This window comes from Rhinopithecus bieti, unplaced genomic scaffold, assembly GCF_001698545.2.
Source record: "Rhinopithecus bieti isolate Rb0 unplaced genomic scaffold, ASM169854v2 scaffold_50877, whole genome shotgun sequence".
Lineage (NCBI taxonomy): Eukaryota > Metazoa > Chordata > Mammalia > Primates > Cercopithecidae > Rhinopithecus > Rhinopithecus bieti.
Window position 1 is genome coordinate 3,018,278 of NW_016821745.1, and position 27,805 is coordinate 3,046,082.

At 44.3% G+C, this 27,805-nt stretch overlaps 1 protein-coding gene across 1 annotated transcript in view; it reads right to left on the reverse strand.

The window, feature by feature from the left end:
- The window catches only part of DPP6 (dipeptidyl peptidase like 6), a 423,259-nt gene that overhangs the window by 249,287 nt on the left and 146,167 nt on the right, over window positions 1–27,805 (reverse strand). The window contains exon 5 of the mRNA XM_017860556.1: window positions 3,481–3,533. Coding sequence (XP_017716045.1) covers window positions 3,481–3,533 — 53 coding nt within the window. The remainder of the gene's footprint in view (window positions 1–3,480; window positions 3,534–27,805) is intronic.

Sequence of the window (27,805 nt, forward strand, 5' to 3'; positions counted from 1 at the left end):
TCTCAAAAAAGAAAAAATAAATAAATAAATAAATAAATAAATAAAAGAATAAAATTTTGGAAGCTTGGTATGTCAAAGTCAAACAAACCTACCCTTAGGTAATGGATTTTAATTATATAAAATTCAGCTGTCTTGGGAGTCTCATCGCAACTCCTGCCTTCCATGCAGAAAGAATTCTACCTGGCCCCAACTATAGAGGTCACAGCCATTGAAGGAGGGAAGCTAACAGCGGGGACAGGGGACTGAAAGGGGGATGGGAAAGGTAGGCCCTCCTGAAACTCTTCTGCCATTTGCAAAATGGAAGGACACCAGAAATCAGAGGGCATGAGAACGTTAATTAGACCTTTTTCTCTGGCTGGTTGGAAAGCCTGAAGCTAAGAAAAAAAAATCAAGTTATAAATGACAAAACCATCCTGAAGATTGCACAGCCTCTGGCTTTAATTTAGAGGGAGGAGTGAGGAAAGGAAAGATGAGAATTAGTAAAAAAGGTACAGATTTGTGTTTTCAAAATCAAGAAAATCTCTTAGTTTTCTTGTATATGAATAAAGTACATTTAAATATTTTAGTAGGGACATTTTTGTTTTTAAAAGACAGCTGTGCTTTCCTCCCTATCCAAAACCCACCTAGATCCTCAGACTTAGAGCTCCGGGCTGTGTTCTTCTCCTGCCACCTGGTGGAGCACGCACACTGGTGACAGTGATGACCGAGGGGTCACAAAGCTCCAGGCCCAAGGAGATATCGTTCAGAGGTTCACTGTCTCATTAAGACAAATCAAACTCTGACAATATTTGCCATGAATTCATTGGCTAATTTCTCATAAATGGTCTTACGACAAAGAGGAAGAACTGAGGAGGTTGAGCAACGCCGCTTCAGGGGAGCTGTGTTCAGTGACACGGTGACAGGGTGGGACACTGACTTTGGTACCCCCAGAGGTTGTTTTCCAATAAATGCACTTGCTACATCTTTCAATCCTATAAGAACCCTCAGAAGAGAAACTCGTATGTCCCTACAAATCTCATCTTCATAGTTATCACATTTCTTCTCTGCATTGTGAAATTTGAATTAACCTCAACGGTTTTTTTGTTTGCTTGTTTTTGTTTTTTAGACAGAGTCTTGCTCTGTCACCCAAGCTGGAGTGCAGTGGTGCAATCTTGGTGCACTGCAACCTCTAGCCTCCCGGGTTCAAGCAACTCTCCTGCCTCAGCCTCCTAAGTAGCTGGGACTAGAGGTGTGTACCACCATGCCTGGCTAATTTTTGTATTTTTAGTAGACATGGGGTTTCACCATGTTGGCCAGACTGGTCTCAAACTCCTGACCTCAAGTGATCTGCCCTCCTCGGCCTCCCAAAGTGCTGGGTTTATAGGAGTGAGCCACGAGTTTTGTTTACTAGCATGGCATTTCGAGTCAACCTGACTTATGCTGAGACTCCAGCTGCAGCATACACTAGCTAGGACGTGAGGGGCAGGTGATGACCTCTTGGAGCTCTCACTTAAAACGGAAATAAGAATGCTTTCCTCGCAGGTTGTTGAACAGGGATAAAGGTATATGAAAGCCAACCAATAAATGAGGGGGATTATTCTCGCTCTGATTCTATTAAAGACACCAGAAGCAGCTCCCTTCATGTTAAGGTCATCTACAAGGGATCATCACCAGGCTCCGGGTATCTAAGTGCAGAAGCCGAGCCTTGGCCTGAGTTTTGCCAGCTTGTTTGGCAAACTCCTGTGCCAAGTTCCTAGAATCTGTTTCTTCCAAATTATGACTGATGCAGTAAAATATTAACACAATATGTTAGGCATCAACCAGTTTTAGAGTTTCGAGTTTTACAAATTGATATAAGATGGAATGAAATATCTATCATCTACAACAAATTCTATTGTTCCCAGAAGGGGCAGATAAATCTCAAGGCATAATTATAGTGCTGCCTGCCATGACCTCTGAAGATGTATGTCAGTTTGTGAAAGAATAGATAATTCCTCTTTAGTGAAGAATATTTGGGTTTCTATTTAAAACATGCTTTTAATGAAAATTTGTATGGATACTTTATTTTGCAATGTGGGCCATCTTTGCTTTCTTTGGGCTTCATTTTCTAACAATCTAACAAAACTATCGGTCACATTTTGCTGAAGATCCACATGTCTTCCCTTTGTCTAAAGCCCACATGAAATTAGTTTATTCGTGTTTGTTTTCCAAGGACATGCCGCTATTCTAAGCTGTGTCATAAACAGACAGCAGCAGCTATAAACACTCATGCTGTGATTAATGCTTGCTTATGGAACAATGCTTTTTAGACACTCCTGCTGTTAAAATTTGCTTGGGAAATGAGGATGGCTCAACCTAGATATTCATAGGAGCCTACACAACACTGCCTGCAGCACAATTCAGTTTCTTTATCAACCCTTCCTGAGCACTTCACCTTTGCAAAGCACAACAATAGAAACCACAGAAGACAGGAAAGAGAAACTTGAGGTGGGGAAGAGGAAGGCCAGGAGAAGGGAGTAAGAATAGGGGAGGGGAGGACGAGGGAAGAGGAGACAAAGAAAGAATAAAGATGAAAACACAAAAAGGCCTCCTTGACAGACTTTCCTAGTTCTGCAACTGTTTTTCATCTGTGTTTGACTCAATACGTGGTTTCACCAAACTCTAACCAGTGCCTTTCCTGCTCTAGGTTCCAAAGGTGAGGCTGATCAGGCATCAGAGGGTCACGTGGGGGATGTCTGCCCAGCATTGAAAACTAAACTCGCTCCTGCTCCGGACAATACATTATTGAGAGACCAACTGAGGTTAGAAGTGCAATCTGAGATCATGAAACAGCATGGAGCCGGGCGACCCTGTCAAAAGCAGGCACTGAAACCCGGCTCCTGGGAGCACAGCCAAGCTCAGAAAAGGCCATAAAATAAGAACACACATGCCCCAGAAACTGCCTTGGAGTGATGGGTAGAACAGCGCTAATCCCACTTGCTGAGATGGACTTGCCCACCCCATTCCCAATGCACTGCTGAATTTCTGACCAGAGTAGTTTACCTTAATCCCATAAATATGTTCCAGATTTGTTTCTGATGACACGTGGTGGGCTGAAGGGGGCTTCTATTGTACCAGCGTGGGTATAACCAGGAACACTCATGGGAGGCTGAGGGCCACCCCACCATGCCTGAGAGGAGGCTGCAGGTGATTACAAAGCAGAGGGGAATATCCTGCTCTGCAGAACCTCCAGGGTCAACCGCAGGACCCAGCACAGGAAGAGGGCAGAGTTGCTCAAGGAAGGGGGTTTCACAAATGGGGAAGTGAGTGGACTCAAGTGACCCCCTGACATCCTTAGTGTCATTATCTAGGGAGAGTCCCAGAGGTGCGCAATATGAGCACCCTTGGCTATGAGAACTGGAATGCCATTTCCCGCCCTAAGGGTTAAGCAGTTCGTCCATGTTCTACCCTTCACTTTGCCCTGCAGATTTCTAATTAAAAGAAAGGAAAGAACACTCTTACCCATGAGGAAGTTTGCTCAGGACATAATATCCAGTATAGGAGTGTTGATATATCTGCAACAGACAAAAAGGAAAAAAAGCAGGCATTGAGACAAAGGCTGTGACTATGGTATTTTTCAATCACTGTGAATCCGAACAAACATCAGTGAACCAAAAGCAGCTAATCCCAACACCTGGAGGCAAAGTCTTTTATTTACATAGGAAGCCAATTTGCATATCTTGTTTATTTTATTTTCAGCATTTGCAATGGTTTATAGGGCAGCCAGAGGCTTGATGTCATCTCCATGGCTACCTGGTGTGTGATTAAATTAGGGGCACAGATTTCAGGCTTAACTAAATATAGCACAGAACTAATGAGGACACCTTGGTCATTGGAGACCATCAGGCACAGTCAGCTAGACCCAACAGGTCAGTAAAATCCATGTACAGCTAGAGTTCCCTGTGGGTTATGGCAACGGGTCTACCAGAAATTCCACTGTGTGTCTTCAGTGAGTTGCAATATTGAAGTCAAGGCAGGCTTAATTGGGCACACTTTTGACCTCTGTACAACTGGATATGCATCTTTTAGTTTCGAGAGAGTAGCCAACAAGAGCTTACTGAAGAAGGGCAGTTGGAAGTATCATAGCTTTAAAATGGAGGTAACAGAAAACCAGAAAAACAGTGCTTCCAAACTCCCGTGACCCTCAAATCTCACATGCCTTTCCTAACCTCCTGAGCCCGGAAATGGCTCCACAATCCTTAGATAACCACGAAAAGAATTCGAGGGTTGCCCAAAAGAAGGGAGAAGATGGCAGTTTGAGAAATGTTCGCATCCTTCATCACCAGCCTCCTGAGTAGAGACCTTGTCGAACATACGGAATATGTGGGTTACTCTGTTGTGTTGAACCATATTTCATTTCCCCAAACCTTCTCCTTTACCTGTGAAACCTCTGAGAGCTGGTGCCCTATGTGGCTAAATGTTCAGTGGCCAACATTTAAAACCACCTTTCTAAAGATAATAGGTGAGGGATGTGGAGGCAAAGGCAGACATATCCAAGGTAGAGTACTTTGAACAGGGAAATGCATTTGGGGCACCAATGATGGAAATGAGCCTGCAAAGAAAACAGGTAGGATTTGCTAATACCACCATTCCCTACCTAGCCTGGATCACTGAATTAACTTCTGGAAAATCACAATGGTCTTGGAGTTATTTGGAGAAACAGGACCCAGATATAAAAATAAACAACAGCACTTAAATCTCAACAATCTGGTGCTTTCAGAGATCTTGAGACTCCTGAACCAGAAATATGGGGCCCAGGGCCCCTAGCTTTGAGGGCGGCAGATGGGGAAGTGCTACTTCAGTTGTAAAGAAACAGCCACTAAGAGACAGGACTGTGTAGGAGAGCTTTATGGAGCTGCCATAGCAATCTAACAAGGAACACAGGAACTTAACTTCTTTTGCTATTTCTGCCAGGACGAGTGGTGCTGCTTGCCCAGGAGAAGGAAGAAAGGGCCTGGTGCTGGCTCCTGTGTACTGAGCAGGTCACTGCTCAGGGAGGACCCATTACAGGAACCCACGCTGCGCTGTGACTAAGCTATGCCTGCGTGAGCTGGAACAGCTTCCTTAGATGCAAGAGCAGGAAGCTAGACAGAGCTGATCACAGGTTTCCATGGTTATGGTATATGATATGTTATATAGAATTTCTGAACTCTCCTTCCAAAACTGCCTTTTCATATGATTGATCTCACTTTGTTTTCATAGCACCCCTAGGGGGCAGAAGTTACCTTTGGTCAGATAAGAAGCTGAGGCACAGCAAGAGAAGAGGAAGATAAAGGAAAGAGAAAGGGGGAAGAGGAGAGGAGGAGAGAGAAGAGAAGAGATGGAACCTAATTCTGTACCCTTTAGTGTTGGCTGACTTAGTGAACAGAATACAGTAACAGGGATGGTGTTAAGCTTCTGCAGCCAGGTTATAAGAGGTATCATGGCTTCCTTCTTGCTGCCTTTCCTACCACTTGCTCTGAGGAAGATGGCTGCCATGTTGTGAGGACACTCAAGCAGCCCTGTGGAGAGTCTGAGGCTCATCTCGGTTAGACTGCCTCTTGCCAGCAGCCATGTAAGTGGACGTGGAAATAGGTTCTGCATCTCTGGTCAAGTCTTTGGATGACTGCAGCCTTGGCTAAGGCCTTGATGCCGGCCTCATGAGGGACCCGGAGCCAGAGCCACACAGCCAAGATGGTCTCGAGTCCCTGACCCACAGTGACTGTCAGGTGATAAATGTTGGCTGTCTTAAGTCACTGAGTTTGGGGTAATTTCTTATATAGCAACAGGTAGGTAGTATAGCTAGTTTAAATCCAGATAAAACAGATACTTTTAAAATCAGATTTAGATACATTTCTTCTGAGCTACTGGGTTTCTTCTTTGTAAACTTCTAGCAACTTCTAAAGCAAACAGGTAAATTCCTTGTTAAAATAGTATCAGGACAGAGGTGGTGAGGGGCTGGGAGAGGACCACTCACAGACCAAAGCACTCAGAGGAAAAGCCTTTGATATTACTGCAGTCAAGAGTCCAAAGTCCCAGAGATGGTGACAGTGGTGAGCTGAAGTGGGTGGTGGGGGTGGGGGGCATTTATGGAGCACGTACCACACATTAGGTACGCTGACAGCTCCTTACCATGCAAGAACTCATTTCGTCTTTATGAGGTGGATCTTATTATCCTATTTGTACGGGTAGGAAAATAAAATCTTAAGGAATATAAGTTAAAGTCAAGTGGGATTTGTCCTGAGGTCTGTCTCTCTCTAAACAATCCCTTGGAAATTGCCTGAACCAAGCTTCTATCTTGTAATTCTCAAGTCAGAAGTCCACGTTGGCTGTTGTCAGCTGAAAATTTCAGGATAGCAACAAATAGAATAAATATGCAAAGTAAAAATACCTGCCATCTTTCTTGGTTGAAGACCCATTGCTTTAATCCATCTAGAAACAGTGATTTAAATTCATTCCCTGGTTATGCCATCCCCAAAACAAACACCTAGAGTTACGTCTTTATGTTCATCTTTAAACATACCACTACGCACCCCTGCAGCTCAGCTCTGTGGGTATCCTTTAAGTGGAGCCCATGAGAAAGGAGGAGAGCAATTAAAATAACCCTATCAAGCCTACGGCAAGAAGAAAAAAGGAGAAGGAAGAAGAAGAAGGAGAAGGAGAGGATGGAGAAGGAGAAGAAGAGGAGGAAGAGGAGGAGGAGGAAGATGAGGAGGAGGAGGCAGAGGAAGAGAGAACTGTTTTTAATTGTTGGTCTGTACTGTTAGGCAAGAAACCCCCAAACCAAACCAAACCAAAACCAAAATGTATGCATGGAGGCTAGAATAGAGTATCTGGAAAACGGAATTGCCAGTAAGAAAGGCTGAAACAAAAATGAATAAAGTCAAGAACTAGAGACAGAGAAAACCTGAGAAGCTGGGTCTGCCAAGTGCGGGAATGTGAAAGTGGGATTCCAGAACACACTGCTGATGCCAATAGAAGACTTCAGCATGGACGTGCAAGTGTGACTCGAGCACTACCCTTGAAAAATGGGGAAGTGGGAAGAAAAGAAACAATTTTCTCCCGCTCCAAGAAGAAGCAGTAAAGTATCATTTTCTTCCACAAAATCTTCCTCAAGCCAAAAGAACTGCAGGCACAAAGGAAACAACTGTTTAAAGGGTGCGAATTGAAGAGTTTTCATTTGTACAATGTCTTATCTTATCTAGAAAGGCACTAAGAAAGCTGCATCTCACTGAAAGAATGTGTTCCTTAGAGAGAGATAAAGTCTTTCTCCTTTTCCGTGGTTAATGTTGTATTTATGTTTCTTTCTTTAAAATAATAGACTCTAGGACAGGAGTGGTGGCTCATGCCTGTAATGCCAGCACTTTGGGAGGCTGAGGCGGGCAGATCATCTGAGGTCAGGAGTTCAAGACCAGTCTAGCCAACATGAAACTCCATCTCTACAAAAATACAAAAATTAGCCAGGCAGGATGGCAGGTGCCTGTAATCACAGCTACTAGGGAGGCTGAGATGGAAGAATCGCTTGAACCCAGGAGGCAGAGGTTGCAGTGAACTGAGATCATGTCATTGCCCTCCAGCCTGGGCTACAGAGCGAGACTTCATCTCAGATAAACAAACAAACAAGTAAAATAAAAAATAAAATAGACGAAATATTTCTGATCATAAAAAATACAAAGATTGGAAGTTAGTAAGGCTGCTTTCAGTTATTTTTCTAAGAGTCCCATTGTTTAGAAGTTCATGAATATGAGTTACGTTAGTCTCATCCTATACCATGACATTAATATTTCTCCTGGAAAATGAATATATGAGAACTTATTTCCCAAAACACTATCCACAAGATGGAAAACAGTTTCAGCAAATTATTTTCTAATATATCACACACAAAATAGTTGACATTGGCATTCAATAAGTTTTTAAAAAGCAGGTGAGGGCTTGTCACAGAGTGAGTTCATATTTGGTCTGCTTCTTATCTCTCTAAAATTTCCCTCTACTCAGGAAATTCTACCCTCTCCCCTCCTTCTCTCCGATGGACCCATACTTTAGATTTCTAAGGTCTTTTCTATCTCAGTACCATAATGCACACTGAGTTTTGTCTTTGGCCATCCATCTACTCCCTTTACATCCTCCTCCCCTAGGAAATCTTCCATTCTTGAGGTTTTAAACCACAATCAAAATTACTAAATGTGAGTAACTCCCACAGGTCCAGCTACAGACCAGTATATCAGATGACTGCATGCTATGTCTCACAGGCACCAAAACCTCAATCTGCTCCAGAATGAACTCTTCAGTAGCCCCCAAACCTTGCTCCCCTTGGATAATCGCTATCTCAGTTGGTAGTTCCATCATGCACTCAGGAACCTGAGTTGAAAATTTAGTTTTCCTTGCTTCCATTCTTTGACCCCTTGCTTCCCCTACTCCAGTTCAATCAAATGGTGCCCAATTTCTAATCAGTAACTTTCTAAGTCTTTCTCAAATCCATCTTCTACTCTTTCTCCCCAGGTCAAGTGCCCTAAGTCAGGCCTCTCCTCCATGCTTCCTCTCCTACAAAGAAGCCACTGTTGAGTCACGTTTAGCCTAAAGCTGCCTCCTTACATGCTTTAAGTTCAGCCTAAAGGTTACTCTGCACATCGTGAATTATAACCAGTGGAGTGTAAACAGATCATAGCCTACTCCTGTGCCAATCACCAAGTTTCGGTTAATCAAACATAGCCAATTGTTTGAAGCATGTTCAGATAAGGTGAACATTGAGCTGTAACCAACCCAGCTATTTCTGTCCCTCGCTTCTGCTTTCTGTACATCACTTTCCTTTTTCTGTCCATAAATCTTCTACCACCATGGGGCTACACTGGAGTCTCAGAGCCTACTGTGGCTCAGGAAGCTGCCCGATTTGCGAATTGTTCACTACTTAATTAAACTTTAAATTGAATCCGGCTGAAGTTTTGAACACTGCCATCTTCCTTTCCAAGACTAAGCTCATACTCTCCTGCTTCTTGTTGAACTTTAGCAACTTCTCCACTTTGCTTTACATTTCTAACCACTCATTCTCCCCTATTACTTCTTCTAAGTCTGTAGAATATAACTCAAATCTCCCTCATTGAAAAACAAACAAACAAACAAAACAAACAAATAAGAAACCTCTGGCCATATTCCTCTGGAACTGCTCCTTCCTTTTGTTTTCTTTTTTTCTTGAGACAGAGTCTCATTCTGTTGCCCAGACTGGAGTGCAGTGGTGCAATCTTGGTTCACTGCAACCGCTGCCTCCCATGCTCAAGCAATTTTCCTGTCTCAGCCTCCCAAGTAGCTGGAACTATAGGTGTGCACTACTATGCCCGCTTCATTACTTTTTTGTATTTTTACTAGAGACGGGATTTCACCATGTTGGTCAGGCTCGTCTCAAACTCCTGACCTCAGGTGATCCACCCACCTCGGCCTCCCAAATGCTTGGATTACAGGCGTGAGCCACTGCACCCAGCCTCCTTCTTGTAACTATCATGGTCCTTCACAAGCAAAGTCTATGCTGCTTCACTGGCTCATTTTCTATTCACTTTTAACCCACTGCTATACACTCCCAGCATCCTCAAACTGAAAGAGATCAAATGAAAAAAACTAAAAGGCAGAAATGAAGTCCACAGGCAAACAGCCCAGGCGGCGCCCTGAGCCTAGTTAAAGATTGACCCCGGACCTAACCAATTAGGTTATCTATAGACTCCAGACATTGTAAGGACCAAACATTGTGAAAGTTCCCCATGTCCCTGCTCTAATTACGCGGTGTGCTGCCCACATATCTTAGTCCCTGGGCGCCAGTAGCAAAGCACCAATCCTCCTATTTTGTCCCAAGCTCCTGAGCCCAACACAAACACATGCCCCCTCACACATTTCAGAAACACCACCTAGAGAGCCCCTGATAAGGTCACAACAGTTTGTAGTTTTACTAAATGCGCGGGAACAAATAGAAAACTGTTAATTGTATTAACCAATTACCAGTTGTAATGCTGCAACCAAAAGAATTCCTTTGTACCTCTGTAACCTTACATATCCTGTATGCATCGGGCTATAAAAAGTGGGCACATGCATCATTCGGGGCCCTCTTGTATGTTGTAGAGCGGAGGGACCAAGTTCGAACTTGCATTAAAGATCCTTGCCGCTTGGCTTTGACTCTGGACTCTGGTGGTCTTCTTCGGGGAACAAACGGTCTGGGCATAACAAAACCAAGTTCTCCCAGCGAATCCTTATCTACTAAACACATGGCATCTTTCTGATTTCCAGCCTGCAGCATGTGATGAAGGCATCAGGAGTTGTTCTCCTTTCCTGATTCCAGGACCTGCTCTCCTTCCTCTCCTGCTCCTCCATCCAGGCTCTTCACCTTTCTCTCCTGCTGCTGCAGACCCAAATGGAAGGCAGGCACCAATCTGCCATCCCAGGTGCTCCTTCCTCACTGGTCTAAGCCTTGGTCTGGCATTTCTGCTTTCTGACACAGCTTCCTACTGAATTTATGTCTTTATGCTTCATGTATCTTCTGAGTTCTAAACTCATATTTTTAGCTTGGGCTGGGCCTTTCTACATGGATGTTTTTATGCCAAACTTTAAATTCAATATTTTGAAAACAAAATGCATTCTTTTTTTTAGGTGAAATTTTTTATTATTTTATTTTAAAATTTGACTTTAAGTTCTGGGACACATGTGCAGAACATGCAGGTTTGTTACATAGGTATACATGTGCCATGCTGGTTTGCTGCACCTATCAGCCTGTCATCTAGGTTTTCAGCCCTGAATACATTAGGGATTTGTCCTAATGCTCTCCCTCCCCTTGCCTCCCACCCCCCGACAGGCCCTGGTGTGTGATGTTCCCCTCCCTGTGTTCATGTGTTCTCATTGTTCAACTCCCACATACGAGTGAGAACATGTGGTGTTTGGTTTTCTGTTCTTGTGTTAGTTTGCTGAGAACGATGGCTTCCAGCTTCATTCATGTCCCTGCAAAGGACATGAACTCATTTTTTTAATGGCTGCATAGACATTTATGCAGTCAACAAACCTATGAAAAAAAGCTCACTGTGAAACCTATGAAAAAAAGCGATGAAAAGAAGCTCATTAGAGAAATACATTCTTTTTCTACTAAAGAATTCTCTATTTCCTTCCATGTACCTTCCATGTATATTCCATAGAAAAATATTGGAATTCGCATCAGCCACTCCCATTGCTTACTTTCCTTACTGTCCGTGGAAAAATGATTACGAAGTTTCACTTGACTTTGGAACTTGAGAATGCCCCTTAAATTCATACCCCTTAAATTTTCCACCCTCTAGCACAGCCCTAGTTTGGGATGCTGGAGTAGCCACAGTTGCCCCCGTCTAGCCTGCCTGTGCTCCCCTCCCTCCTCCACGTCGCCTCAGGTATTTCTTTCCTGACAATGCACCAGGCTGAGGCCAGGAGAAGAGGGCGGCTAGGAGTAGCTCTGGAGTAGGACACAGCTACTGCTTTGTAGCTACTACTATTAGGCAGTTTTAGAGTAAGGTGTAGAGGTCATCTGAGCCTGTTATTCACTTGCTGGGTAAACTTGCACAAATTGCTTACCTTCTCTGAGCCTCCGTTTCCTTCATGTAATACAGGGGTAAGGGTTTGAGGAAATTCAAACCACAAGAAAAGAATAAAAAACACTCTTGTTTAAATTCTGAGAATTGCATGATCTAGTTACAAGCATTGTGCAGAGTCCACGAAACTCTGACTTTTCTACTCCTTGGGGCTCTTGGCAAACAGGAATCCCATTAAGAATGGCAGAGTTGCAGCTGCCTTCAGTGACTGAGATTGTTACCCAGGATTTTGCACTGGGTGTCTGGTCAGCATTAGTGCAGTCCACTTAGAGCATGTATGAGGATGGATGGTCTCCCTGAGGTGGTGAGCACCCCAGCATGAATAGCATACGAGCAGGGGCTCAAAGCACCACTAGGGTCCTCTGGAATGAGTGCATGCATCGCAAGTCGATTGCTTCAGAGGCCCTCTACAATCCTTTCCTTATTTAATCCCATGATTCCATTCAAAGAGCAAGTGAAAAATAACAGGTGTAGATGAGCCCAGAGTCAGATTTTCTTAAGCTAGACTCAAGAATCCCATGGCTGGTATACACAGTTAAAGAAACACAATATAGTAGTATAATGAGAAGCAAGGCTGAAAATACTGGAAAAGTTAACACAGAGAAAAGGCAGATGAGACAGAGAAGACAAAGAAAAGAAAGTGAGATTTAGAGACTGGGTGGTAAAAAAAAAAGGAAAGTTATCTGCATGAGATGTCAGGGGTGAGAAGGGAAAAAAGAATTAAAACCTGAAGGAAAAAAATAAAAGCACCAAAAAGAAGCTGGAAAATATTCTATTTCTTGGCTCTAAAACTGAGGAAAAGAGAAAATGAAGTGTTTACTCAAAGGGTTTATTTTCTCGCAATTTTGAAGTGTTCCATTAACAGATAAAAAAGAAGTCCCGTTAGGTGCTAGATGGCACAGTCATACCCATATTTGGAAATTAACACAATAGACAGTCCTCTAAGAGACAGAAAACAATCTGCTTTCAAAATCCAAGCCGAGGTTTTGTGGACTGTGACAGACACTTCGTGAAGGCAATGTCCTGTACATATTCCTTTTGTACTCTGATAACCTTGAGGAGTCCGGAAGATCAATCACAGTTAAAACTGAATTACAGGCCCCCATTCCCCGCCACACCTCTCAGCTGACATGAGGAGAGGTGAGACCAGGAAACAGATGCCTCAGTTTTCAGAAATAACTGCGCGAATTGCCACATTTACATGGTATCTTCCTTAATCGTGGTCTTGGCTGGTTTTAGTAATTAATTCCATCCCCTCTCATGTTCCTGCATGATGTAGCACCTGCTGTGCTTCCAAGAAGGCCCCGGAGACCCGCTCTGGGGAAGGGCTAATTATCAGACGGGCATTCAGGGCAAGGGAGGCAGAAGCAGACTTTCCCCATTTTCCACCCAGATCCTTCTTTGGATCGTTAAAATAAACGAGCTTGGCCGCGCGCGGTGGCTCAAGTCTGTAATCCCAGCACTTTGGGAGGCCGAGACGGGCGGATCACGAGGTCAGGAGTTCGAGACCATCCTGGCTAACATGGTGAAACCCTGTCTCTACTAAAAAATACAAAAAAAGCTAGCTGGGCGAGGTGGCTGGCGCCTGTAGTCCCAGCTACTTGGGAGGCTGAGGCAGGAGAATGGCTTAAACCCGGGAGGCGGAGCTTGCAGTGAGCTGAGATCCGGCCACTGCACTCCAGCCCGGGCGACAGAGCGAGATTCCGTCTCAAAAAAATAAAAAATAATAATAAAAAAAATAAACGAGCTCATCTCTAATAATGTGGGTGGAGACAAGAGCTACCCAGCTCATAAGGTCTTTCTGGGAAGACATGTTGTCCTATCTTGTCTAAAACCTTCTCTATTAGCATCTGAAGTCATAGGTCCATTTGAGGGTGTCACTTTTTTCTAGCGATGAGACCAATAAGCCAAAATACTTCAGAGAAGATGACCGTGTTGGCTGAGTCTGGAAACAAAGCTACCTGAGAGATGCCTGGAACAAGTGGAAGTATTCTGCCCAGACGAGAGAAGACCCAGGGGAGAGGGATACACGTCTTGAAGGTTTTAAGAGAACTTCACGAGTAAGTGTCAGTAGGCCTGGTCTCTTTTGCTCCCATGGAAAGAATAAGGCTGACGAGTACACATTAGAAGGAAATAGAGTTCAGGCCAATGAAACTGTCTGAAATACTTCAACAGTACAAACGCTCGACAGCCCCTGTTAATAGAAGGATGGAAGCCATTTGTTGGTGCATTCAGGAGAATGCAGGAATGCAGGAATTGGTGAGATGGAACCAGCCACTACTAACATTCCTTGCTGCTCAGAAACCCTGCAGCTGCCAGGCAAGCATGTGCTGACCTCTGCCTCCCCACTATCTGCTCTCGGTGGGAATGTAAGTTTAACTGCTTCTTGGTGCTGGCTACAAATGCCTGAACCATGAATAAGTGAGTTCAGGCCTTAGCACGCCACATTTGGCTGTGACAAAACTTATTTAAGTCCCTCCTACATGCAAAACCCACACTCCCTCCTTCCCAACATCCTGCAGAAGTCACATCCCTCCATGGTGCCAGACTCCTGTTGCATTTGTGCCTCTCACTGGGCACTCACCCAAAGACCCGGCATCTTCCAAAACTTTTGACTTCTTGTCTGATGTCTGGGCCCACTCCTGTGGCTGATGGTCCAGTGAACTGTAAGTCCTGATGTGGAAGTTGAAGGATGATGGAAAACTTCCTGAATGAATCAGTCCTCCCTAGAGAGGTCTTCCCTCCTCTTCTCTCAAGCAGGTCATAGTCACCCTGTACTATGACCATATTTGGCAAACATTTCTGCGCTCCTTGCCAATTTATTTTATACTATTTTTATGGAGTTAAACCTCTTGTTGTAATGACTTAAAAGGTAAAAAGGCGGGCATGGTGGCTCACCTCTGAAATCCCAGCACTTTGGGAGGCCAAGGCAGGTGGATCACGAGGTCAAGAGATCGAGACCAGCCTGAACAACATGGTGAAATCACGTCTCTACTAAAAATACAAAAAAAGTAGCTGGACGTGGTGGCAGGTGCCTATAGTCCCAGCTACACAGGGGGCTGAGGCAGGAGAATGGCGTGAACCCAGGAGGCGGAGGTTACAGTGAGCCAAGATCTCTCTACTCCACTCCAGCTTGGGAGACAGAGCGAGACTCTGTCTCAAAATAAAAAGAAAAAATAAATCAATAAATAAATTATCCAGGTGTGGTCGTGGGCACCTGTAGTTCCAGCTACTCGGGAGGCTGAGGCAGGAAGATCGCTTGAACCTGGGAGGCGAGGTTGCAGTGAGATGAGATAGCGCCACTGCACTCCAGTCTGGTGACAGAGTGAGACTCTGTCTCAAAAAAAAAGGAAAAAATTTCTAATGGACCCCAAATAACTAGATAAAATTTGAAATATGTAGTAAAAAGTAAAGATGTTTAGTTTGTATGATATAAAACAAATATTAGGAAATTGCTCCATATAAACTAAAGGTTCTTCATCTTTCCCTTGGCTGCACATCTTTCCTGTACTGCAACCATTTATACAAGGATTAAAACATAGAAGACATACAGTTGTCAGATTCCAAATACAAAAGTAACAGACAAATCCTTAGGATTCAGTATTTACATCTCAGCTCTTTCTCTCCTACTGGAATAAACTGACTTATAGTAGTCACTGGTCTTTCACAAAACTTACATTTAAGAGAGTAGAAATGGTGAGTTCTTCTTGAACCTGTAGCTTCTTCAAGTATGTATCTCAAACGACTTCTGCTTCCATAGCACACCCAACTCTATTATACTTTAGTTCCTTCTTTTGTGATCAATCCCTATTTGTTCAGGTCATTGATAGAGAATGTTTCTTACATCCTCTGTACCCTTCACATAGAATGCCTTCTTTATGCAATGAGTTGTTAAGAGGAGAACATCTAACAAAATGATTAAAACTGAGGATGCATCTCAATAAAATAAACATCTTACATTTAGGAGATGAACAATAAAAATTTCAGTTGTGATTTCAACTGTGTTTCCAAATACACATTTCAAAAACATCTGTGACATCCAGAAGTAGCTGAGTAATTAAAATATATATATTTCCTACAGTCTCCACTTGGACATTTCAATTCCAATAGCTGCTTCGATGTGTCTTAAGCTCATCTTCTGGAAACAAATGAAATCAGTCATAGCGCCGCGAGGAGGAAATTCACAGGAAGCAACTCGTGAGACTTTCCTCCTGAGTAATTTTCAAGGATGCACATGAGCGTGCCTGCTTTCTTCCCAAGCTTGTCATATCCCTGTCTTCTACTGGCAGCCTCTGAGAAACAGGTATCTGAGCTTCACGCCAGCCTGGCAGCCGACCTCCTACTTCACTGCCTTTGTGTTTTGTTTTGTCAGACCCTTCTGCTGACTCATTCCTAATTCTGCTTCAGAATACAGCATTTTCCTTTTTCTTGCTCAATTTATTGTCTTCTTTTTCTCTCCTGCATATGCTGGCTCCAAATCCAAAACAGGTGCTGGGAGATGGGATGAACTGAGGGCAGCTGAAAGAGGCACCGCGGCGGGGGGGAAGGGACAGGGGGCTTGCCCCACAAGCGCAGGGTGGGTCTGTCTGTACCGTGCACCTTGCACACAGCCTGCCCACAGCAGCTTGGGGCTTCTTTGCAGGCTTCCCTGCTGTATTTCACCTGTCACCCCTGGTCCCTCATAGCACTGAAGGTCAAGTGCACTGGGCTCACTTCCAAAAACAAAGAGATGGTGCTGCACAGCTGGTTCTCTTCCTAGGTCACTAAGGGAATGGAGGACATCATTTGGTGCTTAATTACAACCATACAAAGACGAACATCTACCTGTGCTCCCTTTACAAGAAGGCACGCTAGAAATATCTCTGTGCTTGCAGATAGCCCGCCTGTGTCTAAACCTGTCCTTCACTGAAGGTTAGCAGTGAAAAGTCCAGTCAAGTCAGCATCTTTCTTTCCACTTCTTTCCTCTCCTCCTCTTTCTCCTTCTATCTTAAAAAAAAAAAAAAATGTGTTTGTGTGTGTATCTGCACGATGCCACATAGCTGCTTAGCTTATTTTTGGCAAGTCAGCTTCACTTTGCTGACTTTTAAGCCTAAAGTTTGCATCTTTAACTTTTCATCACCTGCTTATCATGTCCAGTTGGATATGGACATTCTGCTGCACATGCACGTGTGGAAGCCTGAGGGGTCTGTCCTTCCACCCTTTGCCCTGTCCTTCCTGTTTATGTGGAAAGCAGGAGCCGGCCGAGCGTCATTCCTGGAGGAGCAAGCTGTGGATTGTTTTTCTCCTGTCCCCGCAGTCGATCATCCACCAGGCGGGTCCCTCTGGCACCAAATCTTTCTCTTTCCCTTCCTTTGATCCCCTCTGAAAAGAACTCGGTACAGGCCCCTGTTGTCTCAGGAGCCTTCTAACGTGTTGCCCATTTCCCCAACGTATTCTTAGATATCACTGCCTTCTACCTTCGCATCAACTTCAGCAAGAGCCCTTTGCCTCTCACGTCCCGGTCGATCTCTCCTGTGACATTCCAGCCCTCCAGTGATTAGATCTCCACCTACTTTCACGTTCTAGCAGCTACTGCCCAGCTCCCTTTGTTCCCTCTAGAAACGGCGCCACTCACCAGTTCTCTTAATCTCCCCTCTGCTTCTTTAGGTCAAGCTCTTGTCTTTGCATTTCCTTCTGTGTCTGTCTAAATCAACCCATCCTTTAAGATCTAGCTTGAATGCTCCTCCTCTGTAAAGCATTTGCTGATACCTGAAATTCTTTTCGTCTTCTCTCTGCCTCTATGGCAATACTGTGTACTGTTCTTACTTACTTATTACATTTGTTCTCATAGCTATGTATGGACATGTCTTACTGCACATATTGGCCAGGAATGAGTGGACCGAGAGTCGATACATATTAAAATCTGATGAGTTCAGCTTCTCAAAAGCCCCCTTCCAGGGTCTCTGCCCCACTCACCTTGTTCATTTCTCTTCTGATAGAATGTGGAGGAGGTCATAACATTAGTTTTACAATAAATACATAGGAAGAGGAGGACAACGCAGTCTACTTTGATGACAAGCTTTTGGTGCTCAGAACAAGGTCCCTGCCAGGACTACTCCAGCCTGGAAGGAGGCGACGAAGGGCAGTTCCAGGGCTCCTCCAGCAGCTGAGTCATGAGTGGAGGGCTTAGGGTGGCCATGTTGGGCACACGTTGAGGTGTATTGTGCTCAGGTGGGCTAAAGGGCTGCATGGGGGCCAACAAGAGCAGTGACAGAGGCTGCCGGAGGCCTGTTGAAGCTGAACTCACAGCCTTAGGGGAGCCTCTTAACACTCCAGAAGAAAAAGGCTCTCAGAGGCAAGGGGTTAGTCACTTCCATGGCCAAATGGCAAAGGAGGCAATGGATGAACAGCATCACCAAAGGCACTGGCTTCACAGACATCTCATTAAAAATAAACAGCAGCACTAACTTTTCTCTAAAACAATGAGGTCTATATTTATAACATCTCCTAGTCATGCAGGCTAGTCAGCAATATTGATTGATATAGTTGATAAATAGTCAGTGGGTATATACTGTGTGCACTGCACTGGTGAAAGGTATTTGTTAGCCTTTAAGTCATGGAATCAATGGTGGGTCATTTTTTTAAAAAGGGAAATAGAATAGGATTAAAAATATTAGAGTATATAATATAAAGAGCTTTTTGTAAGATTTTGTTTGCATTCTGTTATATACCAGGCCAGGTTTGTAAAATGTACTTATTATGCTACTATGTGTCACTACAAAAGAGGAATTTGAGCTATTGCTGTTTTGTAGGGGTTCTCCAAGTGTTCTGGGTTGAATGGTGTCCCTCAAAATTCATATGGTGAGGTCCTAACCCCAAGTACCTTAGAATATGACCTTATTTGACAACTGGGTCTCTGCAGAGGTCATCAAGTTAAAACGAGGTCATCATGGTGGGGGCTAATCCAGTACGGCTGACACAAAAAGGAGACTTCTGGACAAAGTGACAGACATGCATAGAGGGAAGACTACGCTGGTACGTTTCCGCTGTGTCCCCACCCAAATCTCATCTTGAATTGTAGCTCCCATAATTCCATGCGTTGTGGGAGGAATCCAGCGGGAAATAATTGAATCATGGTGGCGGGTTCCCCCATACAGTTCTCATGGTAGTGAATACGTCTCAGGAGATCTGATTATTTTATAAGGGGTTGCCCCTTTCACTTGGCTGTCATTTCTTTCTTGTCTGCCGCCATGTAAGACTTGCCTTTCACCTTCCACCATGATTGTGAGGCCTCCCCAAGCCATGTGCAACTGTGAGTCCATTAAACCTCTTTCTCTTTATAAATTACCCAGTCTCAGGTATGTCTTTATCAGCAGTGTGAAAATGGACTAATACGGTGTGAAGAGACACAGGGAGGTGCCAAGTGAAGACAGAGGCCTGGCAATGCATCTACAAAGCCAAGCCAAGCCCAGCACTGCTGGGAATACCAGCAGCTATGAAGAGGCCAGGAGGGAGCCTCCCCGAGTCACGGTCCTGCACACACCTCCTTTTTGGACTTTCAGTCTGCAGAATTCAGAGACAAGAAGGTTCTGTTGTTCTGAGCCACTCAGTTTCTGGTACTTTGCAATGGCACCCCTAGAAACCCAATACACCAAGCATGATCCCTGTCAGAATCAGCATTTCCTGGGAACTTGCTGGACGTACAAATCATCCTAAGGAATCCAAGAACCTGGGAGTGAAGCCCAGCAATCTCCATTTCAACAAAGTCTCCCGGCAAATAGTTCCCTCAACTCCTGAAGGTTCAGTGGGGACCACTTGAAATTTTGTGAGCAATGGTCAGAATTCAATGGATGAAAAACAACATTGTCTAGGCCACATCACTTAGCACAAGGGAGTTATGCTAACACCACACACCTACCAGGATACCTAGTCCACGGTTTTCAAAGCATCAGGCCCTGAACATGAGAAACACAAATATTTCATAGTCATTTGTCTAAGTAACACCAAAAAATGTTCCTTTTCTGTACTTGATGAAGTAAATACAGAATGGAGTAGATGTGACTTTTCACATGTTCTTAGCTTTCTCCAAAAGAACAAGCTTGCGGGATGGAGGGCTGTAGTGAGGGCTATTCCTCACCTTGTCTGAGGGTCTCATGGGTCCCCAGCAGAGGCTTTCAGCATAATCTCTGCTCACGTGTGTTTCCTCATTTGAGCCAGGGAGTCTGTCAATCAGAGTGTTCTTACACTTTCTTCCCCAGAGTGGGGCCTAACTGCATCCCTTTCAGTGGCAATAAATATGCAATTAAGAAACAACTTCTGGCTGGGTGCGGTGGCTCATGCCTGTAATCCCAGCATTTTGGGAGACTGAGGCGGTGGATCACCTGAGGTCAGGAGTTTGAGACCAGCCTGACTAATATGGTGAAAGCCTGTCTCTACTAAAAATACAAAAATTAGCTGGGCGTGGTGGCACACACCTGTAATCCCAGCTACTCGGGAGGCTGAGGCAGGAGAATCCCTTGAACCAGGGAGTCTGAGGTTGCAGTGAGCCAAGATCGCGCCACTGCACTCCAGCATGAGGACAGAGTGAAATTCCGTCTCCAAAAAATAAAAAAAAAACAACTTCCTTTGAAAATCACTGGTAAGAGCATGAAGCCAGCATCCAACCTCCTAAAAACTTTAGAAATAAACTCTGGGTTCCCTTTGTCGTCTGCTTCATGATGTGCACCTCCTGTGTTTTCTAATCATCCATGGATCATAAAGGACATCATCCCCCTTCTCCCTCTCCAGGTCCAAAGACCTACCAGGGCCCATTCCTGGAGAGCGCTCTCAGGTGGAAGGTAATTCCTGCCTGTGCGTTCTCTGTCTCCTTGGTACTTGTGTCTCTCCACGGCCCTCTTTGAGCCTCTGATTCTGGATGATTTCCTGTTGGCCGTTACTCATCTGGTCATCTCCCACCTGCCATGCCTTTCTCTAAGCTGCTGGCTCCAACATGGCGGCCCACTCCCGGGACACACCGCTCATATGGTTTCTGCTCTGCGGGTGCTGCCTTCTTCCTGCTTCCCTGGCCCTGATCATGATAATCAGATTACTTACGGATGCTCTGATGATTACCTGCTCAATTTCCAACTCATTGTTTTCTCCTAACTTTTAAGCTGTTGACCTGCCCCTTGGTATTGCTGTATATTTACCCACTGACCATTAATCCACATAACATAAGTCCCACTGGTGTCCATGTGATGGTGATGTCACAGTTTGTGGTGGTGTCCACATTTTTGTGTGCGTTAAGGTGGGAGCCATCTCTAAAATGTGAAATGTTGGTCATACACTCAGCCCTGTAGCAGGCTCACAGATAGGAGGAAGACGGGGCCGTTGTGTGCCTGCTTCTGTTTCTCACCTATCACTGCTGGTAAGAATCCTGGGGTGGGGGACCCTGACACGGTGCAGATTAACAGGTTTCTTCTTGGGAGACACTGTTTCCTAGGCTCCAGGCTTGGAGCTTAGAAATATGTGTTCCTAACAAGGGCTCCATTTATTCCCATTGTTTGTGCGTGGAGCAGCAAGGTACCTGCTCACCACAGGGTCATTCTCTTAGTGCCCACGTGCCCTGAACAAATGCCTGGAGATAGCTTCGGAAGCAGATGCTGAGCCTGACATTTCACCCTCCCACTGTGCTCCTAAGTACTTTCTTCTCTGTTTTATTTTATTTTATTTTATTTTGAGACAGAGTTTCGGTCTCGTTGCCCAGGCTGGAGGGCAGTGACACAATCTAGGCTCATTGCAACCTCTCTCTCCTGGGTTCAAGTGATTTTCCTGCCTCAGCCTCCTGAGTAGCTGGGATTACAGACACCTGCCACCACACCCAGCTGATTTTTTTTTTTGGAGATGGAGTCTTGGTCTGTCACCCAGGCTGGAGTGCAGTGACATGATCTCGGCTCACTGCAACCTCTGCCTCCTGGGTTCAAGCAATTCTCTGCCTCAGCCTCCCAAGTAGCTGGAATTATAGGCACCGGCCATCATGTCTGGCTAATTTTTGTATTTTAATAGAGACAGGGTTTCACCATCTTGGCCAGGCTGGTCTTGAACTCCTGATCTTGTGATCCACCTGCCTTGGCCTCCCAAAATGCTGGGATTACTGGCATGAGCCACTGCACCTGGCCTAATTTTTGCAGTTTTAGTAGAGATGGGGTTTCACCATGTTGACCAGGCTGGTCTCGAATTCCTCACCTCAAGTGATCCACCTGCCTTGGCCTCCCAAAGTGCTGGGATTATACCACGCCCAGCCCTCTATATAGTTTTGAAATAAACCTTTTTCTCCTAGATTATTTGCAAATAAATTTTTAAAAAATAAATACTTTGGGGTAAGTTTATGCTCTGTGTATTTACATCAATTAAATGCTATACATGTTTATAACTTGATAAATGGCAATATTGGTAGATAAAATCCTGATTTATATTTTCAGAGCACCAAAAATGTGCTAAATTGTTTTCTGTTGTTGTTTTTCCTGAATGACTCTGCGTGTGTCTGTGTGTGTCTGTGTGTGTATAAAATCCTCTCCCCTTTTTTGGGCAGATCCAAAGTGACGCTTACATTTTTATTATTTGTAATATCATATTCAAGTTCTTTCAGCTCACCCTAGTGGGATCAAGACGTTACTGACACAGCAAAAGGCACCGCCCCTCTCACTGCCACCACATAGGCCAGAATTAAAAGCGCACCCCTGACTGCCCAGGGAATAGTTTGTTTCCAGCACAGGGATGGACAAAGTTCCATAGATATAAAGAGAAATATTCCCTGGGCATATGTTCAGCAGCAGGCATTTAGTGCAATGCACCGGCAAGAGCGTACACCCTCAGGATGTATCAGTAAACTTGTACCCAACACATAAGCAAAGGCTGGAGACTTTCTGCAAACTGTTAGAAGGTTCCTGAACATGAATAGTTTATTTCACCAAGAAAAAGCCAGGACAGAACAGAGTGGACCCCACTGACGAGGCTCAGTGCCACCTGGATACATGGCTAGGAGACAAATCCAGACTGGTCCACAAAGTGCGTTCTCTCCATCACCCCTAATAGAGTTTTCTGCAGCAACTGAAATGTGATTATCTGTATCAGAAACCTAGCATTCTGCATTTAAGATTGCTTTCGCTTAATCCACCAAGTCCCTTGTAACAAATCCCTTCTTGGGTAAGACAGACAATTAGATTGGATGAAAGTGACCAGAGAAGGTTCTGGAACCTAACAGGCAAAAATCTGCTGACAGAGATTCCCACAGCAGGTTGCCCTAGCTGGGACTGTGGTCCATGTGTGCTGTACTTTAAACCATAAGATCTCATAATCCCTGCAGTACTGCTTCCCCATAAATGAATGACCATTCATTTAATGGCCATTCGATGGTGTTGGTCGCATTCATGCTGCTTATTATCCACATGTATCCCAGTAGCTTTCATGGGAGGTCGGGTTTGTGCTCTTTCCTCTCCTCTCCATCTCTGCGACGGCTCACACTTCCTCAACGTGTTCAGCTTCTTGGGTACCCAGTTTCCCTTTGCTTATATCTTAGAGAGAGGCCTTTCCTTCAATTTGTGGTAACAAAATAGACCCTCAAAGCCTTCCACAATCAGCAGGTACTGGGTGACATCTACAGTTAGGGAAGGAAGAGACGGGGATGTTTGGTAGACATAGTCTTTCTTGCTCCGATTCCAGCTTGTTTTCTGTCTCCTCAGCTACCTCTTTCTGGAAGAATCAAGTCTTCTGATCAGCAAGCCAGGACTTCTGGAGTAATTCTAAAAAGCCAGTGGGTCTTGTCCAACTAGACTCTGTACAGACTAGGAGGTCTGGGATATTCTGTCACAATTCCAGGCTGAAGCAGAAAGGCAGAGGCTACAGGTAAACAGGAGCCAGCAGGGTCAATGGGGCCTCCACCTATTTCCAGCATAATTTCCATCTATTTCCACGTATGCCACATATCTGGCATATGTGATTCTGTCAAAAGCAGCCTCTGTGACATCTTGAGCTGCAAGTAGCAAATGTAGTGCCATTGCCACTCTGTCATTTGCCATCCAAAGTGGCAAAGTGAAAGTGGTACTATTAATCACTATGCTGGGAAAACAGGCACCACCAGACCAACTGGGCTATGTGGTCTCCCTCATTACCATCTCTTGGTGAGTGATCCTACTGCCTGGCAGAGTAATAAATTACTTTTCCAGTTTAACTAGGAAAAGAAGAAATTTAATCAGGAACTGATAAAAGAGGGTAGAACCAGAGAAAATAAGCAATCATTGGGGGAAATACATTGAGCACATCATTAAGAAGGAATCACAAAGCTCCTGAAATTGTTGAGTGCAGCATGTTTGCATAGTTAGCACCTTATATCACATGGCACGACAAGCCTCTTTTCCCAGACATTCTGTGGACTCACGTGCCAGTGTTGGGTGGCACAGTTTGCCAGCAGGTTTAAATGCCACCTGACTTGAGGTGGGCAGGGAGGTCATGGAAACAGATGAACAGTAGGCATGAGTGGGGAAGAGAAACCAAGACAAGGGCCTGGGAAGACCCTTCTTATCATGTTGGAAGAGATAAAATTAAGCCCTAGAATTAAAACCTTAAAAATTAGAGGCCTGGCACAGTAGCTCATGCCTGTAATCTTAGCACTTTGGGAGGCCAAGGTGGGCAGATCATCTGAGATCAGGGGTTCAAGACCAGCCTGACCAACATGGCAAAACCCCATCTCTACTAAAAATACAAAAATTAGCTGGGTGTGGTGGCAAGAGCCTGTAATCCTAGCTACTCGAGAGGCTGAGGCAGGAGAATCCCTTGAACCCAGGAGGTGGAGGTTTGCAGTGAGCTGAGATTGCCCCACTGCACTCTAGCCTGGGCAACAGAGTGAGACTCTGTCTCAAAAATAAATAAGTAAATAAATAAATAAATTAGAAATCATATATTAAAACCAATGTTGAAAGGGACTCTCGGTCAACCAATTACACATAGGGTTATATCAAGTTACAAGACTGTGGAGGTTTTTAATACATGATATAAACATATTAAAGACTCGCTCCCAGCAGGCTTCCAAATCATGCCGTAGTTGCCAGAAGAAGCTAAAACCATCAGATAAACGAGGAAATAGGGAGGAAACGGAGAGAAAATAATTTTTAAAATTCACGTTCAGAGTTGACTAGCATTGCAAAAAAGGAACTCTTGAAAACATAGGGGTAGCATTGAGGTAGAGTTTCAGCTCTGAGTTCTAAAAATAGGTTTTCTTTTCAGCTATAAATGTCCATACAGTTCTTGTAGTCTTAGAAGATTTCAAAGTGTACGGCATTCTAATGAAAGCATCAGTGATCCTAAAATGGCATTAATTTGAAGTTTGAGGCTATTTTGATAGGTCTCTGATTGCATGTGGTGAAAGCTTCGTATTTAACGTGAGTTGTCTGCCGTTGTGGATGGGGAGGAGTCCACCAAAACACCAAAACAATATGGAAAAGTACTATCTGGCATTTGTTTCAATCCTGTGTGTAAAAACATAACTGCAAACGAAGGCATGGAAACAAGTATAACTAATGGAAAAGCAGGTGCTACTTGCTGACGGGGACAGCATTACAGCTCTTAACATCACCTCTGCTCTAGAGAGGATTCCGCAGGCAGTGCCAAAGGAAGGAAAAAAAACTCATTCAGAGTGAACACACCCTTGAAATTATTCATGTAATGCAGAAGGGAAAAAACATGGCACACTTGTGTCATTAAGATCATTTCTGAGCCTCCCATCCTAATTGGCAATTCTGCGTGTAGTGAAATTTTGTGTTCTACACTAAAGGCCTCTAAATATATCTTCTGGTTTTGACAGTTCCAAAAACATTTGAGAAATCACAGTATGTTTTGCCTTCGAGATGAATTTTAATCCCGGGTTGGGAAGAAAAGGAGCTAACATTTTAATGCATGGCATTCGGAAGCCTCATGATTACGATGAAACTGACATTAAAAAGTGATCAGTCGATACTGACTATACAGTCACCATATGCTCAGGGTCCTCTAATGAACATTTAAGAAAGGATCTTTCCATATTTATACTGGGTGCTAAATTCTTTTTACATTTTCCCAGAGTTAAAAATACTGATGTAATTAGCTCATGTGGGTCTTCAGGCCTCACCAGATGGCAATGCGAGTCCTCTAAAGGAGCTGGGGTCTTTGCAGAGCTTTCAAGGCGTGGTCCTCAGACTCTTCACTTGCATCAGAATCATTCAATGTGCTTGTGAAACGTGCGGATTCCTGGGCCACCCCAGATCAGCTACATCAGAGTCTTTGGGGCTTTGAATCTGCATTTTGACAAAGCTGTGCAGATACTTCAAGTGCTTCTCTGTGAGCGCACCAAGAGTTGAAAACCTCTATCCTAGGCACCGGGTTTGCAAACCTGGCTCCACTTAGCAACCACCTGGGACTTTTTAAAAAAGTACTGATGTTGAGGTCCTACCATCAGAGAATCTGATTTACTGGATTCTGTATGGTGATTCTAACGTGCAGCGGCATATGCAACCCACACTTCTAAGTATAATGTATAATGTGGTTGTATATCTACACAACTATGTTTCTGCACATAAGTACACACAAAACAAAGTACTTAACCTTGGTTGCTGTGGGCTTTCTGCTGTCCATTCCATCCCTGAAGGTGACCAGCGCTCTTTCACAAATTTTTACCTGCATTGTAACGCTATAAACTTATGGATCCATCATCAGCCACAAATACACTAGCCTCCCTGGCTGTGTAGTACAGGTCAGAGTTTCACAAGTGTGTTCACATATCACTGGTGGCAGGTGAAGTCATTTTCAGTGGTTTGTGAGCAAACATTCTTTTCATTATCACAATTTTCCATTGTTTTTCCTGTATAATTGAAAAGATATAAGTAGCTCATCCAACCTAGATGCCATTAACATGATTGCTTAGGACAAAGTGGCAACTGGTAATGCTACGAGGCTTAAGTTGATTTGAGGATACTAATAGGTAGTTAACAAGGTGGTAAATGGTACACTTTGGAGTCATGAACATGGAGTGCAATGCTGTGCCAATCAAGGGTGTGTGCGTATTAGTCTGTTCTCACGCTGCTAATAAGGAGAGACCTGAGACTGGGTAATTGATAAGGAAAGGAGGTTTAATGGACTCACAGTTCCACATGGCTGGGGAGGCCTCATCATCATGGTTGAAGGCAAATGAGGAGCAAAGTCACGTCTTACACAGCAGCAGGCAAGAGAACGTGTGCAGGGGAACTGCCCTTTGTAAAACCATCAGATCTCGTAAGACTCATTTACTATCGTGAGAATAGCACGGGAAAAACCTGCCCCCATGATTCAGTTACCTCCTACCAGGTCCCTCCTATAACATGTATGGATTATGGGAGCTACAATTCAAGATGAGATTTGGGTGGGGACTGGGCAAGTCACAAACATGCTCTGCATCTCAGCTCCCTCCTCTGTGACACGCAGATGATAACAGTGCTTAGAGTACATGAGTAAGTGAAGTTAAAATGAGATAAAGCCTACAGAGCATCTAGTAGGCACTGGCACGTGCTGAGTTTTCAGCACATGTAAGAGCAGCACATGGAAATGGTCCCCATCAGGAGAGTGGAAGCTGGGCTGTGGCCCTGGCTTCTAGCGATCCTGTGCATGGCTCTGAGCACATCGTAAACTCTTTGGGTTTCTGCTTTCATATCAGGAAATGCAGGGGTATATAAAAATTTGATGAGAGTCAAACTAGAAAATGTCTAAGGTTCCTTCTTGTACCCTGATTTTGATCTTCTAAAGGAAATCAATGGTCTAACAAGACAAAGGGGAAGCATGTCTGGGTGAGTAACACTGTGTGTGCACAGTAAGGGTCTGAAATCCAGCTTGCTGTAGTTAGAGGGCTGGTCTCCCTGAGACCTCAGTTCAAACAGCTCCATTCACCTGCTCAGTGAACCTAATCTCATCCTGAAGCATCTCTGCGAAAGGACATGACCCTGGAAACCCATTAGGGGCAAAGAAACTCAGGTCTGGGCCTCTTTAATCTGTGAGAAAAGCAGTTATGCTTTTTCACAGGATACAATTCCAGGATGATACAGCTCTCTAACCTTCCAGCAGCAATTTTAACAGCCTTATGGGGGAAACAGCGAGAATGCAACCAGCATCAGTGCAAAGGGGAAAGCCTGTGTGAGCAGACAGCATTGTGGAGAGACCAAGAGAACAACTGAGGCCTTTGCACACGTTTGAGTCCCAGGTCT